The sequence below is a fragment of the Saccopteryx bilineata genome, chromosome 5, assembly GCF_036850765.1.
Source record: "Saccopteryx bilineata isolate mSacBil1 chromosome 5, mSacBil1_pri_phased_curated, whole genome shotgun sequence".
Taxonomy (NCBI): domain Eukaryota; kingdom Metazoa; phylum Chordata; class Mammalia; order Chiroptera; family Emballonuridae; genus Saccopteryx; species Saccopteryx bilineata.
In genome coordinates this window covers 65,462,505-65,482,531 of record NC_089494.1, presented here as the reverse complement: position 1 = coordinate 65,482,531, position 20,027 = coordinate 65,462,505, and the positions used below count along the sequence as shown (strand labels likewise).

The following is a 20,027-nucleotide window of genomic DNA, read 5'->3' as shown; positions in this document are numbered from 1 at the left end:
TGCCACTTGATCGTGATGTATGATCTTTTTAGTGTATTGCTGGATCCAGTTTGCTAATATTGAGAATTTTAGCATTCATGTTCATAAGGGATACTGGCCTATAGTTTTCTTTATTTGTAGTGTCTTTACCTGGTTTTGGAATGAAGATAATGCTTGCCTCATAAAATGAGCTTGGAAGTCTTCCTCCTCTTGAATTTTTTGAAATAGCTTGAGGAGGATAGGTGTTAGTTCTTCTTTGAATGTTTGGTAAAATTCACCTGTGAAGCCATTTGGTCCAGGACTTCTGTTTGCTCGGAGTTTTTTGATAACCATTTCAATTTCATTTGTTGTAATTGGTCTGTTTAGGTTTTCTGATTCTTCCAGATTTAGTTTTAAAGACTGTATGTTTCTAGGAATTTATCCATTTCACCTAGGTTGTCCAATTTTTTGACATATAGATCTTCATAATATTTTCTTACAATCCTTTTTATTTCTGTGATGTCAGTTTTCCACTTTCATTTCTTTATTTTAATTTATTTTTTATTATTAATTTTAATAGGGTGACATTGATAAATCAGGGTACATATGTTCAGAGAAAAGATCTCTAGGTTATTTTGACATTTGATTATACTGCATTCCCATCACCCAAAGTCCAATTGTCTTCCATCACCTTCTAACTAGTTTTCTTTGTGCCCCTCTCCTCCCCCATCCACTTTCATTTCTAATTTTTTTTATTTGGGTCCTCTCTATCTTTTTCTTGATGAGTTTGGTTAAAGGTTCATCAATCTTGTTTACCCTTTCGAAGACCAGCTTTCGGTTTCCTTGATCTTTTGTACTGTTTTTTTTTTTTAACCTCTGTGTCATTTATTTCCTTTCTGATCTTTATTATTTCCTTCTTTCTACTACCTCTGGGCTTTATTTGTTGTTCTTTCTCCAGTTCTTTTAAGTGCAGGGTTAAGTTGTTTATTTGAGATTTTTCTTGCTTCTAGAGGTATGCCTGTAATGCGATGAACTTGCCTCTTAGGACTGTTTTCACTGTGTCCCATAAATTTTGAGTTGTTGTATGTTTATTTTCATTTGTTTTAAGGAAATTTTGATTTCTTCCTTGATCTCATTATTAACCCGTTCATTATTTAATAATATGCTATTTAGCCTACAAGTGTTTGAATGTTTTTCAGTTTTTCTCTTGTAGTTGCCAATGTGATCAGAGAAGATGCTTGATATGATTTCAGTATTCTTAAATTTATTGAGACTTGTTTTGTGTCCTAACATGTGGTCTATCCTAGAAAATGTACCACAAGCACTTGAAAAGAATGTATATTCTGCTGCTTTGGGGTGAAATGTTCTGAAGATATCAATTAAATCCAGTTGATCTAGGCCCTGGCCGGTTGGCTCAGTGGTAGAGCGTCGGCCTGGCATGCAAGGGGTCCCGGGTTTGATTCCCAGCCAGGGCACACAGGAGAAGCGCCCATCTGCTTCTCCACCCCTCCCCCTCTCCTTCCTCTCTGTCTCTCTCTTCCCCTCCCGCAGTGAGGCTCCATTGGAGCAAAGATGGCCCGGGCGCTGGGGATGGCTCCTTGGCCTCTGCCCCAGGCGCTAGAGTGGCTCTGGTCGCAACAGAGCGACGCCCCGGAGGGGCAGAGCATCGCCCCCTGATGGGCGTGCCGGGTGGATCCCGGTCGGGCGCATGCAGGAGTCTGTCTGACTGTCTCTCCCCGTTTCCAGCTTCGGAAAAATACAAAAAAAAAAAAAAAAATCCAGTTGATCTAGTATGGTATTGTTTCTTTGTTAATTTTCTGTCTGGAGAAGCTATCCATTGATATTAGTGAGGTATTAAAATCCCCTACTATTATAGTATTGCTGTTGATCTTGCCCTTTATGACCCTCAAAATCTGCCTTATGTATTTATGTGCTCCTATATTGGGTGCAGAGGTATTTACAATGGTTATATCTTCCTGTTGCATTGCTGCCTTTATCATTATGTAGTGACTTTCTTTGTTCCTTACTACAGTATAGCCTTTGTTTTAAAGTCTATTTTGTCATAAATAAGTATTGCTACCCCAGCTTTTTTTCATTTCCATTTGCCTTAAATACCATCCCTTCACTTTCAGTCTATGTGTATCTTTTGTTCTGAGGTGGGTCTTTTGTAGACAGCATATATATGGGTCCAGTTTTCTTATCCATGCAGCAACTCTATGTCTTATGATTAGAGCATTTAATCAATTTACGTTTAAGGTTATTATTTTTTTTTCTGAAGTGAGAAGCAGGGAGGCAGACAGACCCCCACATGGGCCCGACCGAGATCCACCCAGCATGCCCACTAGGCAGTCAGATAGACTCCTGCATGCGCCCAACCGGGATCCACCCGGCATGCCCACCAGGGGGCGATGCTCTGCCCATTTGGAGCGTTTCTCTGTTTCAACCAGAGCTATTCTAGTGCCTGAGCCAACCGGCCAGGGCCCCATTTCATTCTTTAAACCTATAATCCTCTTTATCTTGATTTTTTTTTCCCTTGGCTCTTTTTACAGCAGTCCCCTTAACATTTCCTGTAGTACTGGTTTGGTTATAATGAATTCCTTGCGGCTTTTTTTGTCTGGGATGCTTTTTATTTCTCCTTCAGTTTTAAAAGATAGCTTTGGCCCTGGCCAGTTGGCTCAGTGGTAGAGCGTTGGCCTAGTGTGCGGAAGTCCCGGGTTCGATTCCCGGCCAGGGCACACAGGAGAAGCACCCATCTGCTTCTCCACCCCTCCCCCTCTCCTTCCTCTCTGTCTCTCTCTTCCCCTCCCACAGCGGAGGCTCCGTTGGAGCAAAGGATGGCCGGTCGCTGGGGATGGCTCCGTGGCCTCTGCCCCAGGTGCTAGAGTGGCTCTGGTTGTGGCAGAGCGACGCCCCAGATGGGCAGAGCATCGCCCCCTGGTGGGCATGCCGGGTGGATCCCGGTTGGGCGCATGCAGGAGTCTATCTGACTGCCTCCCCGTTTCCAGCTTCAGAAAAATACAAAAAAAAAAAAAAAAAAAAAAAAAAGATAGCTTTGCTGGATAAAGTAGTCTTGGTTGTAGGTTCTTGTTTTACATCACTTTGAATTTTTCCTGCCAATCCCTTCTGGCTTTAAGTGTTTCTGTTGAGAAGTCAGATTTCATCCTTATGATGGCTCCTCTGTAGATAATTAACTGCTTTTCTCTTGCTGCTTTTAGTATTCTTTCTTTGTCTCTTTACTTTGGCATTTTAATTATGATGTGTGTTGATGTAAGCATCCTTGAGTTCCTCTTTTTTTTTTTTTTTTTTTTTTTTTTTCATTTTTCTGAAGCTGGAAACAGGGAGAGACAGTCAGACAGACTCCCGCATGCGCCCGACCGGGATCCACTTGGCACACCCACCATGGGGCGACGCTCTGCCCATCCTGGGCGTCGCCATGTTGCGACCAGAGCCACTCTAGCGCCTGGGGCAGAGGCCACAGAGCCATCCCCAGCGCCCGGGCCATCTTTGCTCCAATGGAGCCTTGGCTGCGGGAGGGGAAGAGAGAGACAGAGAGGGAAAGCGCAGCGGAGGGGTGGAGAAACAAATGGGCGCTTCTCCTGTGTGCCCTGGCCGGGAATCGAACCCAGGTTCTCCGCACGCTAGGCCGACGCTCTACCGCTGAGCCAACTGGCCAGGGCTGAGTTCCTCTTTCATGGGACTTTCCTGTGCTTCTTGAACTTCTGTGACTTTCCTTCATCGATTTAGGGAAATTTTCAGCTATGATTTCTTCAAACAAGTTCTCTATTCCTTGTTTGTTTTCCTCCCCTACAGAAACCACTATAATACAAATGTTGTTTCTCTTCGTGTTGTCACAGAGGTCTTTTAGAGTTTCCTCAGTCTTTTTGAGCCTCTTTTTGCTGCTCTGCTTTTGTGCTTATGTTTATCTTGTCCTCTAAATTGCTGATTTGATCTTCTGCTTCATCCAGCCTGCTATAGATTCCTTCTAGTGCAGTCTTCATATCTGATACTGAATTTGTCATTTCTGACTGGTTCTTTTTTATTATTTCAGTGCCCTTTTTGATGCTTACTATCTCTTTGTTTAAGTTCTCATTGTGACCATCCATTGTTGCTCTAAGATCCTTAAGCATCCTAATAATCATTATTTTAAACTCTGCATATAGTAGTTTGGTTACTTCCATAATATTTAGTTCTTTTTCTGGGGATTTTTCTTGTTGATTCATTTGGGTCTATTTCTTTGCCCATTTTGTCTGTGTATTATGTAGCTCTGCTCTGACTTTGAAATTTGTTGTGGTGTCTTTATGAAGAAGATGGGCTCAGTGGTACTGACCTCCAGGCCACCTGAGTTCCTTGCTCTAGGAATGCTTCTTGAGAGTAGTATTTACTCTCCTGTTGTGTGTGAGTATTGAATGCAGTTGGTCCTTTTGTGGATGCAATTATCCCTTCAGGTTGGCTGGCTCTAAAGATCAACCTTAATTATATGTCTTAGACACTGTGCACTGTCTGTTTTGTTGGGCATATTTATTCTGCGTAGTGTCTTGTGTCTGCTGGACTTCTCCTTTGGACGTGCTGCTTGTATAGCTAGCTGAGTCTAGCATTGGTGCTGTCTGCTATCCAGTACTGGTTGTGTTGGTTCTGAGTCTTCTTGGCTTGGCATAAGCTGTTGTTTGTAACGGGCTACCTGCCTGGAAGCTACTCTCTATTCACTGCTGTGGGCTACCTGTCTGGAGCTACTGCTCTATTCACTGTTTGTGTCTATGTTTTCTGTGACTGGGTAGTATGGGAGGGGCCAATCTGTGTATAAGGATCAGCGTCCTCCTGCTTAGAGATGACAGCAGCCCCATGAAAGCCCCAAGCTCAGTAACATTTGCCTCCACTTATCAGCTGCTCCACCTCCTCTTGCAGCTGCATGGTCTTCCCTCAGAGTGTTCTTAGGAAGACTGTAGTGTGACTCAGACTGGCCTCATCCAACCAACAGCTCTACAGGTTGATAGCTTGGTGGGTTAGAGCAGCTAAGATTGGGAATACAATGTTACTTCTTCAGGGGCCTCTTGGTCTGGAGCTCAGTATGGGGAAAGTGGCCCCTACTCCAGAGCCTAATCCCCCATACACTGCTAGATACTCCAAGTCTATTTCTTTCCAGTGAGGTGAGCAACAGATTCAGATTGGATGGGGCCAATGGTCTCCTCTGCAGAAGTTCTTCCAGCTGTTAAGACCCTGGTCTCAGAGAAGAAGACTGAGGGAGTCCTACCTTGGGCCTGACTCTGTCCCCCAAGAAAGTGGCTAAACCCCTCACCAGACCCAACAATCAGCTTGCGGGGACCCACACTTTGAATGTTCATGCTGCAAGCCTCCTCTCTCTCCCCTGTGGAACCTAGCCCAGCGGGGCAGGATATCCTGAACCCAGGTCAGCAGCCTATGAAGCTCCACTCTGTCCAATGCAGGCAAGCCACTGTGCCGGTTCTGATCACAGAAAGTGGCACTTGCCTCTACTGGGCCCAGTATCCATGGAGCCCTTTCTTTGGACATGCCACCAACAAGGGCTGTTAGGTCCTGAACCAGTGCTCTTTGCAGCTGGCCTCCGAATGTGCTGGCCCAGGATCTCCCTGGCAGGAACCTGGCACAGACCAGTGGGGCATACTGCCTGTGACTGGCCCTCAGCAACCTTCTTGGAGCTACAAGCAATCCAGAGTTTGTGGCTGCCTCTGCTGGGCCCAGGTGTACATGGAAATACCAAGTCACACTTCTAGGCTGGCTTTTACCCACACTGGGCCTGGGGGAAGGTCAGCAAAAGGTTCCCTAAGCTCCACCTTCTGCAACCTCTATTGGTTGGCTACTTGTTGGGCTCAGCCACTGAAATAAAATCTCTGGTAGAGTCTAGAGCCTGTGGCAATTGAGGCATTAGGAAGGGTGGTGTGTGTGGCTCCATCCCAGGTGTCAGTCTGTCCAGACATTTTACAGATCCCAGTAGGATGTGGCCTCTAAAACCCAGAGATGGGTCTTCCCTTAGTCCAGATAGTGTCTACTGAGTCTCTTTGAAGCAGAAGCAACATAGTCTTGGGAGTGGGGTGTTTCCAGCTTCAACAAAAGATGACTGAGTCTCTGACACTCCCCCTGCTTCCTCGCTGACTTTTCAAATTGGCCTGGTCTCCATAGGGTGGGGCAAGAGAGACTCTTAGGGCAGGGCAGTTGCTTTCCTCCAGGCTGGTGCCACTTGGAGGGGACTGTTCCACCTAAGAAAGATGGCTACTGCAGTATTGGAGAATGATTCAGCGCCGAAATTCTGGTGGCTCTCCCCCACAGTGTCTCTCTTGGACCACCAACTTCACACTCTCCTCATGCAACTCTAGTGCTCTCAGCTCTCCCCCACCAGAGCCCTGGGTAAGTGGCTGTGAATGAGATTTTCTGTACTGGCCCTTTAAGATGGATCCTGCCTCTTCGAGAGCTCCCGTCTCTCGCAGACAAAAATCTCACCTGTTTTCACCACCAAATGCTGTATAAGCACCTCTTCTAGGCTCTAGGGCTCTAGGTGGGGCACCCAGGCTGGGGTTGAGGACCTTCTCCCACCAGGGTAAACCCATTAGGGTAAACCTCCCCACAATGAGAGTCCCTCTGGACCCTCAGCCACTGCTTGCTCCTGGGAACAGGGCAGCCCTTTATATATCTCCGCCCTTCCTACCAATCTTGATGTGGCTTCTTCTCTGATCTTTGGTTATGAACTCCTGTTCATTTAGTCCAAAGTTGATTTTTCAAGATGATTGTTCTTAAATTAAGTTGTAATCTAATTTGGTACTTGGAGATAGAAGTTGGAATGTCCACCTACTCTGTTGCCATCTTGGAATCACCAGTGAAAATTATTGTTAATGCTTTTCTGCAAAGAAGATACTGCTATTTAGCTATTTAGTTTATTGTTGGTATATTACACTGTGTTTATATTTAAAGAGTGTGTGTGTGTGTGTGTGTGTGTGTGTGTACACCTATATAAAGCCTCAAACAGAATTTGACCTAGGAAAGTATTTTTTGACTATCTATTTTAACATTTAGGAAGGAAGTCTCTTCAAAAAATATTGAATATAAAGTCTCTTCAAAGAATACTGAAAATAGAGTATCTTCAAGGAGTATTGAAAATAAAGATACAGAAACAAATCTACAGTCTAAGCTATGGTCATCTTCCTTCTTAAAAGAAAGCACAGGTAATAACACTTGTTTTTCATTTTGTTTTGTTTTGTTTTGCTTTGCTTTTGAGTAACTATTGCTTCTAATTCAGCCCTCTTTTACCATGACCTTTGGGATGTTGAGAACTCTGTAAGCTTGGGGAGGGTCAAGGGAATCAGTATTTTTTCAAATTCATGTATCGAATGATTCTGATATGCAGTCAGATACAGGATCCATGGAAAAACATTAAATGAAATGATAGTAGCAGAGTATTAAAATTTATTTATTTTTATTAATTTTAATTTTTTTTATTTTTGAGACAGAGAGACAGGAAGGGACAGAGAGGGTGAAAGATGATGAGAAGCATCAACTCATACTTGGTTTCACTTTAGTTGTACATTGAGCTTCTCGTGTGTGCCTTAATGGGGTCTGTGCCACTGTTCCCTTGCTCAAGCCAGTGACCTTGGGCTTTTCATGCCAGCGACCTTTCTCTGGGCTCAAGCTGGTGAGTTTTGGGATCATGTGGATGAAGCCCCCAGTCAAGCCAGCGACCCTGCACTGACCAGCCACGCTCAGTGCCAGTGACCTTGAGGCTTCCAACCAAAGGCCTCAGTGTTCCAGGATGACGCTTTATACACTGTGCCACCACCAGTCAGGCAAGTATTAACTTTAGAATGAATTAAAATAATCTAATGAAAACATTAACAAATTTAATTCATTCAACAACAATTTATTGAGTGCCGAGCACTGGTTTAGAAGCTATGATACAATAGTTAGCTATAGGCAAGGTCTTTGCCCTTAATGAGGTTCACATTCTAGTGGGAGATAAATAACCAGCTATTAAAGATAAATAATAAACAATATAAAATAAATACAAACAAAAACAATGACAAGTTGTCATGAGTGTTAATAAACAGCACCGGGAGAGGACTACCTGAGATACAGTGATCTGGAAATCTCTCCCATACAACAGCGTGGTTTTTAATTAACTAGGACAGTTCCTGTGACATCACATACAGTTCTTAATTCCTTATTCTGACCTTCCCCTGATGCCATCAGTGTGATGAGTCAGGGACAGTCTGGGTACACACTGAAAGATGGGAGCTGATGGAGACTGTAAAGGAAACAGAAGCTGGTAGATGGTTCAAATAGCTATCTCCTTAGGACTTGGTGTCATTTTTCAGGGTAGCACTTTTTTTTTTTTTAAAGTAAGGAATTTACTTTAGACTCAAGAGTTTTACTGATTTTTTTCATTTTTTGGTCCGTGTTCTTTTAACATTGTTTTCTCAAGAGCTCTGCTGGATTTCCTCATTTTCTTCTAAAACAGTGTTTCTATGTTATTTAGAGTAGCTCCTGGCCACACACCTATCAAAGAAGACATCTCACAAGACTTCCTAGATATTCAAAATCTTACAAGAAAGGGATGGTATAGCACAAGTTAGTTTGAAACTGTGAGAGATATCCACAGAGCCAAAGGAGTCCTATTTGCCCACTCAATAGTGTTTCCCAAAGGGATAAGTTTAGGAGACACATAGTAATTCTCCTAGAAATTACTTTAATAGTAGATTATTTTAATGTGTGTTAGTGAAAAATAATATGTGATTAAAAATATTGACTCTGGAGCCAAACTGACTCCCAGATCTACCACTTAATTAGCAGTGTGAAGTTAGACAGATTTTTTAACCTCTCTACCCCTCAGTTCATCTATGAATAGGATAAAAGTAAAACTTCCTTGGGATGTTGAGAGAACTAAATGAATAAATGTATGTAGTGTTCAGAAGAGTAATGGCATATAATGTATTGTGATTATTATGTTACTTTTATTAATACATCAGTCTCATGGATGATAATACAAGGTGGGACAAAAGTAGGTTTACAGTTGTGAGTACACGAAACTCAAGAGTTTATTCTTTTTTTTTTTTTTTTTTTTGCATTTTTCTGAAGCTAGAAACGGGGAGGCAGTCAGATAGACTCCCGCATGCGCCGACCAGGATCCACCCGGCATGCCCACCAGGGGGCGATGCTCTGCCCATCTGGGGCGTTGTTCTGTTGCAACCAGAGCCATTCTAGCGCCTGAGGCAGAGGCCATGGAGCCATCCTCAGCGCCCGGGCCAACTTTGCTCCAATGGAGCCTTGGCTGCGGTAGGGGAAGAGAGAGACAGAGAGGAAGGAGAGGGGGAGGGGTGGAGAAGCAGATGGGCGCCTCTCCTGTGTGCCCTGGCCGGGAATTGAACCGGGGACCTCTGCACGCCAGGCCAATGCTCTACCACTGAGCCAACCGGCCAGGGCCAAGAGTTTATTCTTGTATTATTATTTATTAATTATTGTAGTCTCCATACAAACAACTGTAAGACTACTTTTGCCCAACCCTGTATTTATGATCTGACAAAATTTGTAAGTTAAAAAAGATTCAAAGAGAAATATTAATTAGTATAGGTGATACTCATATGGCAAAATGAATGAAGATAATATAAGAATTACTGAAGTTTGGAATATATTCCAATAGATTGTACTGTGGAGATTTTATCTTTAAACTATTTCTCTAATATATCACTTCCTCTCCATTCCTATTTTATGATTGCCCTATCATCTCTTTTACCTGGATTTTTGAGAGACAATTTTAATCTCTCCCCATACTTTTTTAAAAATTGATTTTAGAGAGGAAGTAGGGGAGAAAGAGAGATACAGGAACTTCAGTCTGTTCCTGTATGTGCCCCTGACTAAGGAATCAAACTAGCAACCTCTGCACTTCCAGATAATGCTCAAACCAACTGACCTATCCAGCCAGGGCTCTCCTCTTACTCTTTATTTTGTCTCCCATCAACTATACTTTTCACTTTGCTATCCAAGTTTCCCCTCCAAAATGCAAAATTGATCATACTTGTTTCCCTACATAAAATCTTTCATTAGTAATCCCTTCATTCTTAAGGTTAAACCCCAAGGTTTCTGGCCCACAAGACTCTCCATTATCCAGCTATCCCCTACCTACACTTCTAGCACATCTGGCACCATCTCAGCCTCAAAGTGGATCCTTAAGCAGCATCAAAGTGCTTGAGGTCCATGCACTTTCTTGCTTCTGCATGGGCTCATGCTGTTCCCCTCTTCCTGGAAAAACTGATCCACTCAGACTGAACAGTTCCTCACCACTCCCCAGACTGGGATGGGACCCTCCTTTGCCCTTCCATTTACCCAGTACCCATCTTCATCACTATATTTCCATACTGTTTTATATCATCCATTATATTTCCCAGTTAGAGTTTTTGCAAGTACTCTGAAATCAAGGGTTATTTATTTTTGTGTTCCTGGGAGTCAGCATAGTGCCAGGCCTGAATGCAGAGTCAGTCAGTAGTGCTTAGTTTTTACTTTTCTGTCATCTATGTTTGGTTATAGGTACTGTGACTTGACATTAAGGAAAATCATTAGAAATGTTACATAACCTCTGGATATATTTAGAATACTCCAGATGTATTTATTCCGTGTGTGTGTGTGTGTGTGTGTGTGTTTTGAGAGCAAGACAAAGAAAGAACTTTATTCTCAAGCATCCAAGGAGTGACATGACCTAAGAAGGATTATTTGCTTTTCTGCCTCTTCAGTCTTTTACTCTCCAAGCTCTTTATTTTCTATTTACCATTCTATCAGAGCAATGTAAGAAGTATATTTCTGGAGATAGAATAACATTAATTTCCTTTTTCTTGAAAGTATACTCTTTATAAACAAAACTTATCCATTAAAATGTCAAGCACCAAACAACAACAACATCAGCTCAGTGCTATTGGTTTGGGTTTTTTCCTCTTTCACTTGGCAGTTTTATTACTTTTTTTTTTTAAGATTTTACTTATTGATTTGGGGGGGGGGGGGAAAGGGAAGCATCAACTTGTAGTAGTTGCTTCTTATATGTGCCCTGACCAGGCAAGCCCAGGCTTTCAACCAGCACCCTCAGCCTTCCAGGGTGACACTACCCATGGCGCCACCAAAGGTCAGGCCAGTATTCTTACCATTTTTGAAAATGGAAATCAGTACTGTTTAGTCATGGAAAAAAACCCCAAAACTCTAGAACAGGAAGCCATATAGGAAATATGTACATTTTTATATTATAATTCAGGAGTAACCATTTACATTATGCATGTTGTTTTAGGTGAGGTGGGCAAAGACGAAGTCATTGCAAAGCAGAAGAAAAAGAATGATACTGACGATAAGTTGTCTGAATCAACAGATGATGATGATGATGAAGATGACATCAGTGATGAAGATAGTGAAGATAGTAACCAGAAAAAGGATACTCATGCCCCATTAGAGTTAATGGCAGAAGTAAGCTTTACTTGTGCATTTTAATTTAAGAAACTTAAAAATATTAAAGTAACTTAATAGTATATAGCCTTGGAGATTTAAAAAAAATAGTAAAAAGATCCTTGCCTGGCTTACCTAGCTACTCATCTCACTTGTGACTTTTACCAAGGTAGAGGTGAGAGGGCGTTCTGGAAATGACTTAGAGTATTCTGGTAAGGGCAGAAGCAGGAAGAAGAAGTTTTGTTATAAAACTCTTCAAGAACTGTCTGAAAGAATGCTTTCTACATAAAGCATGAACACCATACTGGTTATTGGGAATATGTAGAGATAAATAAGAAAGGCATGCCCTACCTTTGAGAATTAACAGGCATATCTTATTTATATAAGAAAATTTATAATAAAATGAAATATGTGCTAGTGAAAATATTTATGAAGTTCTCTGGGAAGAAGGAGACTTAGTGAGTAATTAAAAGAAACAGGAGAAATGGGATGAACAGAAGAGACATGAACACATCTTAGAAACATAAAGGAAGAGGAAAGGGTAGGAATTCATCTGGTAAACAAGAGAAGGTATTCCTGGCATAGGAAGGAGCATGTGCAAAAGCATTGAAGCCTGAAATGTCACATGCAAAAATTGTACATAAACAAAACACTTTTACCTTACGTGTTGTGGTATCACAGTCTACCTTAATATTATACAACTTCATGTATATTGTACAAACTTCATAATAGTACACTTTCATTTCCCCTTCTCATCCTTTGTATTATTGTTGTACATTTTACTTCTACATATGTTATAAGCTCCAAAATACGTTGTTATTATTTTTGTTTTAAATGTCGATTATCTTTTAAAGGGGTTGTTTTAATTTGAAGGGAACTTTTTTGGAACACATTTCTGGTGTTCTTCAAAGCTTTGTAAGGACCCAACTTTTCCTTTTTCCTATGAATCTTCCTTCAGTATATAGTGCAATTCTGCTGGCAGTGGGTTCTCTAAGCTTGTATTTGTCTAAAAAAGTCTTAATTTTACCTTTTTTTAATGCATATGTTAGCTGGAGAATTCTAGGTTGTGAGCTTATTTTTGTAGTTTGAAAGGTTGCTGCATTGTATGATAGTTTCTGAAAAGATGCATAGTTTCAGAAAAGATGTCTGCTGTTATTCTTTATTAATCTACATGATAATGTCATTTTTTGTTTTTGAATTTTTTCCCATCTGTATTATTATTATTGGCAATTTGATTATGATTTATTTGATGGAGTTTTCTTCATGTTTCTTCTGTTCATTGATTGTCTTGGATCTATGAGTTTATAGTTTTCACCAGGATTGGAAATATATTTAGTTAATTCTTCAAATATTTTTTTCTGACCTCTGTACTTGCCCTCCCTTTCTTCACATGGGCTACAATTACACATAGGTTAGACCACCCAATATTGTCCCAAAGGTTACTAATGTTCCTTTTTTCCCCTTCTGTTCTATTTCATTTGAGAAATTTTTATTGCTGTGTCTTTAACTTTATGATCTTTCCTTTGTAATTATAATCTGCTGTTAATCCCATCCTTCCTCCCTTTCTCATCCTCTCTCTAATATATATATGTGGGAGCCCACCTGCTCCACCAAAGTTGGCTTAGGCAGTAAAATTCCCAAGGTGAAGATAGCATGACAAGCCAGAGGAATATGAGACATGCTGCAATACTTTATTCCTATCCTATGATAGTTTCTGAAAAGATGTCTGCTGTTTTCTTATCTTTATTAATCTACATTATAATGTCACTTTTTGTTTTTGAAAATGGAATGGTAGATATAGTGCTTAGGGACAATAGTGGCATGGTGCCAATTTTACATCGGCGTAAGGGGTGGAGAGATGATGACATGGCTTACATGGCAGTTGCTGAGTCAGGCAGCCCCAGAAGGTGTGGGAGCCAGAGTTGATTCAGGTGGGCCTGAAAGGCATGGGAGCCAGACAGCCTCTGTAGTCCATGTTGTTGACGAGAGCCCACATCCTGGGTTTCACTGTCATTTCCCCACAATATAATATATACATATTACAGTGGTACCTTGAGATACGAACAGACCAACATACAAATTTTTTTTTAAGATATGAGCTGCGACTCGGTCTGTATTTTTGTTTGAGATCCGAGTGAAATTCCGAGATACGAGTCGTGATTCGGGAAGCTGCTGCTAGTTGGCACGTTGGCACACAGGTCCAGTATCGGCAGTTTGATATACGAATTGACTGACTTACGAGCTCGGTTACAGAACAAATTAAATTCGTATCTCAAGGTACCACTGTATATAATATATTAACTATATGTTATATATAATAATATATTAGCATATAACATGTATTCATTTTAAACATTGTATTTATGATCTCTGGAAGTTTTATTTAAATATTTTCTGTCACTTCTCTCATCATGTTCATATTTACTTCTACTTTTGAGTATATGGTATTTATTTTAAGAGCTATTTTAACGATTGTCTACGATGCTACCATCTTTGGCCATTCTAGGTCAGTTTTTATTGATTAAGTTGTCTCTCTTTTGATAGGTAAGGCATAGATATATAGCTTAGCTGTGTATTTTTGGCAGAAACATTTGAAAGTAAGTTGTAGACATCATAATACTTTACCCCTAAAATTTGAGCAAGGATCTTCTAAGAATAATTTCACTATTCAAAGTAACATCATACTTTTTATCATATCTAAGAAAATTGAAAACAATTCTGTAATAAAATATATTATATTCTGACTGAGATTTTCTCAACTTTTTTTAAAAATTATTTTTATAACTGAATTTTTTTTCCAGTGAGGAGTCCATCAAAATTTATGTTTTGAGTTTACTTTGTAAGCATTTCTTTAATTTGAATGTCACACTAATATAAGATTTAAAACCTATCTTTAGCTAAGTTTGAATACTTAAGTAATTTTCTGAAAGTTTTTAGCCAACTATCCATTGAGTGAATTTAATTTCAATGCCCTTTGGACTATTGAAAGAAAATATATTTTATGTTAACAATATAAAATAGATCAATGTAAAGGAACCTTTGAAATAAATTCCATGTACCTTTTTATTTCCTGAGGCTAGTATTTTTATTATAATGCTTTACTAAATAGACTGGATATTAGTTGATATTAAGAACTTCTTGTTGCCTGATCAGGTGGTGGTGCAGTGGATAGAGCGTCCACCTGGGATGCTGAGGACACAGGTTTGAAACCCTAAGGTTGCCGGCTTGAGCTCAGGCTCAACTGGCTTGAGTATAGCTCACCAGCTTGAGCACGGGGTCACCAGCTTAAGTGTGGGATCATAGACATGACCCCATGGTCACTGGCTTGAACCCAAAGGTTGCTGGCTTGAGGAAGGGGTCACTGGCTCAGCTGGAGCCCCCCAGTCAAGGCACATATGAGAAAACAATCAATGAACTAAAAGTGCCACAACTATGAGTTGATGCTTCTCATCTCTCTCCCTTCCTAGCTGTCTGTCCTTGTCTGTCCCTTTCTGTTTCTCTCTCGCTCTCTCACACCCTCTCATTAAAAAAAAAAGAACTTCTTGTTAATATTGGTAGGTGTGATAGTGATAATGTGATTGGGTTTTTAATTTAAAGTGAAATGATGTGATAACTATAGACCACTTTTAAATAGTCTAGGCAGAGGGGAAAAAAGAGTATAGGGTGATATTGATAAAACCAGATTGGTAAAATGTTTATTCTTGAAAGTGAGAATTGGGAGCATGTATTTCTTTTATAATTTTCTCTACTGTGTATATTTAAATATTCCATAAAGATTTTAAAAATATAAACATAATAAATATAAGTGCAATAATAAAACCTTAAAAAAAGATAGTCTTGACTACTTAACTAAAAGATAGTCTTCTAAGTGACATATGATTTAAAAATTAAAATCTAAACTTATAACTTACTTAGAAAATAATGATCACCATAACACTAAATATTAAAAATGTAAAAACTGCTTAAAGTTTAAAATGCTTTGATGATGATTCAAGAAAAAGTGACAGCAAATGAACTAAATATTAATGCCAAAAACTAGAAAAGGAACAAAATAAACATAAGTAAAAGTACAAAAAAAAAGAAATAACATAATAATTCAAAGTAAAAACCAAATTAATATATCAATTTAAGAGCTAGATATTTGGAAATAATGACGTAGGTCAAATACTAGATATCATAATTAAAATGGAAGAAAACAACAAATAGGAATAAAAATGAATAGTATGTCTTAACCTTAGACAAGTATAGATCTTTAAAATATAAAAGAATTATTGATATGTAAATAAGTGAGAATTGTGATGAAATTATTTATAGAAAAATCTCTAGAAGAGTTCTATTTACATTAGAAAAATTAAGTAATCTAATACCCATGGGAGAAACTTAGAAAACTGGTAGAGAACTACTTCTTAAAATGGTACCTGGGTATTTATCAAATATCTAAAAATGTGTGAAAAGTAGTTTTTGTTTTGTTTGTGTGTGTGTATATATATATATATATATATATGACTCAATGCTTATATCTCTTAGAGAGGAAACATAGTGTGTCTACATATGGTTCAGAGTATGTCACATACAAGCAAGAACAATAATCTAAGTACAGGCTGGTTTTTTTAATGGAAGCAGTTTAAATAACTACTAATAAAATATTACTTTGGTAAATTGCAGCCTAAGTAAATAAAACATATATAAGAATAATTACATGGAAGGAAATGATCATGATATGTGAACATGAACATGATTTATTTTTAAAAACTTAAACTATTCTAGATGTTGACTCATTTATGGAAACAATAAACATGAATATGTAACTAAACATTTCTGGATGATAGAAATATAGAGGCTTTTTATTTATTTATTTTTTTGTGGCAGAAACAGAGAGAGTCAGAGAGAGGGACAGATAGGGACAGACAGGAAGAGAGAGAGATGAGAAACATCAATTCTTCATTGCAGCTCCTTAGTTGTTCATTGATTGCTTTCTCATATGTGCCTTGACCGTGAGCCTTCAGCAGACCCGAGTAACCCCTTGCTCGAGCCAGTGACCTTGGGCTCAAGCTGGTGAGCTTTGCTCAAACCAGATGAGCCCGCACTCAGGCTGGCTACCTTGGGGTCTCGAACCTGGGTCCTCCACATCCCAGTCTGATGCTCTATCCACTGCGTCACCACCTGGTTAGGCTAGAGGTTTTTAAATTGGGGCAGAATGTATTTATTTAGCTTTTAATTTTTTTTTTTTTTTTTTTTTTTGTATTTTTCTGAAGTTGGAAACGGGGAGGCAGTCAGACAGACTCCTGCATGCGCCCGGCCGGGATCCACCCAGCATGCCCACCAGGGGGCGATGCTCTGCCCATCTGGGGCATCGCTCTGTTGCAACCAGAGCCATTCTAGCGCCTGAGGCAGAGGCCAAGGAGCCATCCTCAGTGTCCGGGCCAACTTTTGCTCTAATGGAGCCTTGGCTGCGGGAGGGGAAGAGAGAGACAGAGAGGAAGGAGAGGGGGATGGGTGGAGAAGCGGATGGGCGCTTCTCCTCTGTGCCCTGGCCAGGAATTGACCCCGCGACTCCTGCACGCCAGGCTGACGCTCTACCACTGAGCCAACCGGCCAGGGTCTAGCTTTTAAATTTTTTACATATACAGATATGTATTACTCTGTAACAAGAAAAATATACTCTAATAAAAATAGTAAAAATAGTAAAAAAATGAGATTAATACTAGAAAATAGTGAATATACATAACTTTAAATCTACATTGTTTTACTAAGTATTACCATATAATTATGGACTAAGTTCACAAATAAAAGCCGCATCTGAACCAAAAGGATATTAAAGTGTTTAATGTCTTCACTATCTCTGACAGTTGGATCAACCTATGTATTCTCAGTTGTTCAGTAATATATGTATAGTGCGCTGCAGCAAAGTGGAGGTATCATACTTATTCTATTGATATGTATGTTGCCTTGCCATGAGAAGTCCTTAGATATTTTTTTTTAAAGAGTGTACTTTATTTATTTATTTATTTATTTTACAGAGACAGAGAGAGAGTCAGAGAGAGAGATAGACAGGGACAGGAACGGAGAGATGAGAAGTATCAATCATTAGTTTTTCATTGAGCGTTGCAACACCTTAGTTGTTCACTGATTGCTTTCTCATATATGCCTTGACCACCGGCCTTCAGCAGACGGAGTCACCCCAGCAGACCAAGTAACCCCTTGCTGAGCCAGCGACCTTGGGCTCAAGCCAGTGAGGTTTTTACTCAAACCAGATGAGCCCACGCTCAAGCTGGCAACCTAGGGGTCTCGAACCTGGGTCTTCCGCATCCCAGTCCGACGCTCTATCCACTGTGCCACCGCCTGGTCATGCTCCTTAGATATTTTTAATTGATTGACTGATTATAGACTCAGCTCTGAAAAATGTGTAATGTTAAAAGTAAAATAGTTAATCATTAATGAATACTTTTTAGGGTGCTTATAATTAACATTTAAATTCTCTCTGAAACCACATATCTGAAGAATTTCCTGTTTTCCAGTTCCTGAAAGCAGAAATGGGCCGAGACTACCATTTGGCTAGAAAACTATGTCAGATGAGTAAGTACAAAATACATTGTTTTCCAATCTTCTCTTTGTTTCTGAATACGTTACATAATATAGAAGATGGCTTAATTATCCTAAGTCCAGGAAATTTCCTGGTAATGTCTCAGTGATTCTTTGACAGTAAATTAGGGTATTAATATAAGTACAAATTAGGCTTCTAGACTAACTTTGAGATAAAGCAAAAGAGACTAATTAATTATCACTAATTACCTTGAAGGTAGGTCAAAATCCTCACCTTTATTATAATGGGTAAGTACTTTATGCTTTTAGTTTCAAAGAAGTAGCAAATAATACAGCAAACCTTGCTTAACATGCAATTATTCCACAAATATTTGAGTGCCTACATGTGTCAGGCACTGTTCTAGGCACTGGAAATACAGCAGTCAGCAAGACAAATAATGACCCCACATTTATATCTAGAGTTAGATAATAAACTCACATATAAAGAAAGAGTGGTAAGTGCTATCTAGAATAATAGAGTAGGGAAGAAGGCATAGAAAGGACTGGGAGGAGGCAAAGCAGTTTCAAATAGGATGGTCCTGGATGGCATCATTGAAAAACTTGAGCAAAGACTGGAAGTTGGGGAACTAGTCACATGGGTATCTGGAAGCTGTGAGTTCCAGGCAGGACTAAGAGCAATGTGCTGAGATGTGAGTGTGCCTGACCAACAAGGAGGACAGTGTAGCTGCAATAGAATAAGCAAGAGGAAGGGTGCTAGGAAATGAGGCCACAGAGGTCACAAGTCGGGGGTTAGCATAGCAGCTTTTCACAATTTAAGGGTCTTCACTTTTTCTCTGAGTGGGAAACTGTTGGACACTTTTAAGCAGAATATGATACTACTTTCTTTTTCTTTCTGGCTTTGGTTTTTAGCGGTTTGACTTGATCAAAATAGTTGTGGTTTTGTCTTTATACAAGAAGTTGTTTGAAAGATTTGCTGAGTTTCTTAGTTCTGTAGTTGATATTTTCATCAACTTTGAAAAATTCTTGGCCATTACTTTTTCAGATATCACTTCTGCCCTATTATCTTTCTCTCTTTTCTTTCTGAATCTTCAGTTACACATAAATTAGACTCTTTTATGGTGTCCCACATGTATTTTTTATTTAGCTTCGTTTCTTTTTTAATTTTCTTTTTATTTCTCTGCTTCAGTTTGGATATCTTCTATTGACCTTTCCTTGAGTTAACTCATCCTATCTTCTGCTGTGTCCAGTCCGCTGTAAAACTATCCATTGAGTTCTTAATTTCAAGGATTGTATTTTCCAATTTTAGGAAGTTCATTTAACAATTCTGAAAGATTTTAGCTCTCTGTTGACATCCGCAATGTTTTCACCTATTTTGCCCATCTTTTTCTCTAATACATTTGCCATTGTTATCTTAAAAGTGAAATGGCAACTCTCCAATAAATTTTATTGATAATAGGACTCAAAATATTAACTGGTGTTAGACCTGGCTCTCATCATAAAAGTCCTTGAAGTGAATGTGTAGGATAGGGATTGTGAGAGTATTCTCTCACAAAGTCCCCACTATGGATCCAGTACTTCTGAAATCATTGGCTAATTTTTAAAAAGAGTTTCTTGAATGCTTTAACACTACCTATTTTATATCCAAAATAATAAACCATGTTTTGTACTTGTTAAAAAATTTTGTAATGTTTTTATTTTATTGACTTTAGAGAGAGAAAGAGAGTGAGAGAGAGACAGAAACATCAATCTGTTCCAGTGTGTGCCCTGACTGGGAATCAAACGGGCAGCCTCTGTGCTTTGGGACCATGCTCTAACCAACTGAGCTGTCCAGCCAGGGACATGCTTTGTACTTTTGACCTTAAAGCCATTGAATAAAATATTTTGACCAAACTTATTTGTGGTGGCCCACATACATAGAATTTCTAATTGGAAGAACTCCTTAGAGAGAATCATGTCTAATCTTCTATTTTCATAAATAACGAGACTTAAGCAGAGAGAGGGTAAGCAGCTTTGTCAGCCCCCCTCAGAGAGCCCATGACATAGCCAGGCCTGGAACCAAAGCTGCCTTCTCCCGCAGCACTTTTTTC

General features: G+C 39.6%; 1 protein-coding gene and 1 non-coding gene across 2 annotated transcripts in view; both read left to right on the top strand.

The window, feature by feature from the left end:
* Nucleotides 1–20,027, top strand: part of ERICH2 (glutamate rich 2) — a 49,139-nt gene that overhangs the window by 25,171 nt on the left and 3,941 nt on the right. Inside the window, exons 6-8 of the mRNA XM_066233035.1 lie at nucleotides 7,000–7,148; nucleotides 11,246–11,418; nucleotides 17,916–17,973. Of these exons, the coding sequence (XP_066089132.1) occupies nucleotides 7,000–7,148; nucleotides 11,246–11,418; nucleotides 17,916–17,973 (380 nt within the window). The remainder of the gene's footprint in view (nucleotides 1–6,999; nucleotides 7,149–11,245; nucleotides 11,419–17,915; nucleotides 17,974–20,027) is intronic.
* Nucleotides 2,618–2,693, top strand: TRNAT-AGU (transfer RNA threonine (anticodon AGU)). The gene has a single exon. It is a non-coding gene; the product is annotated as a tRNA-Thr (tRNA).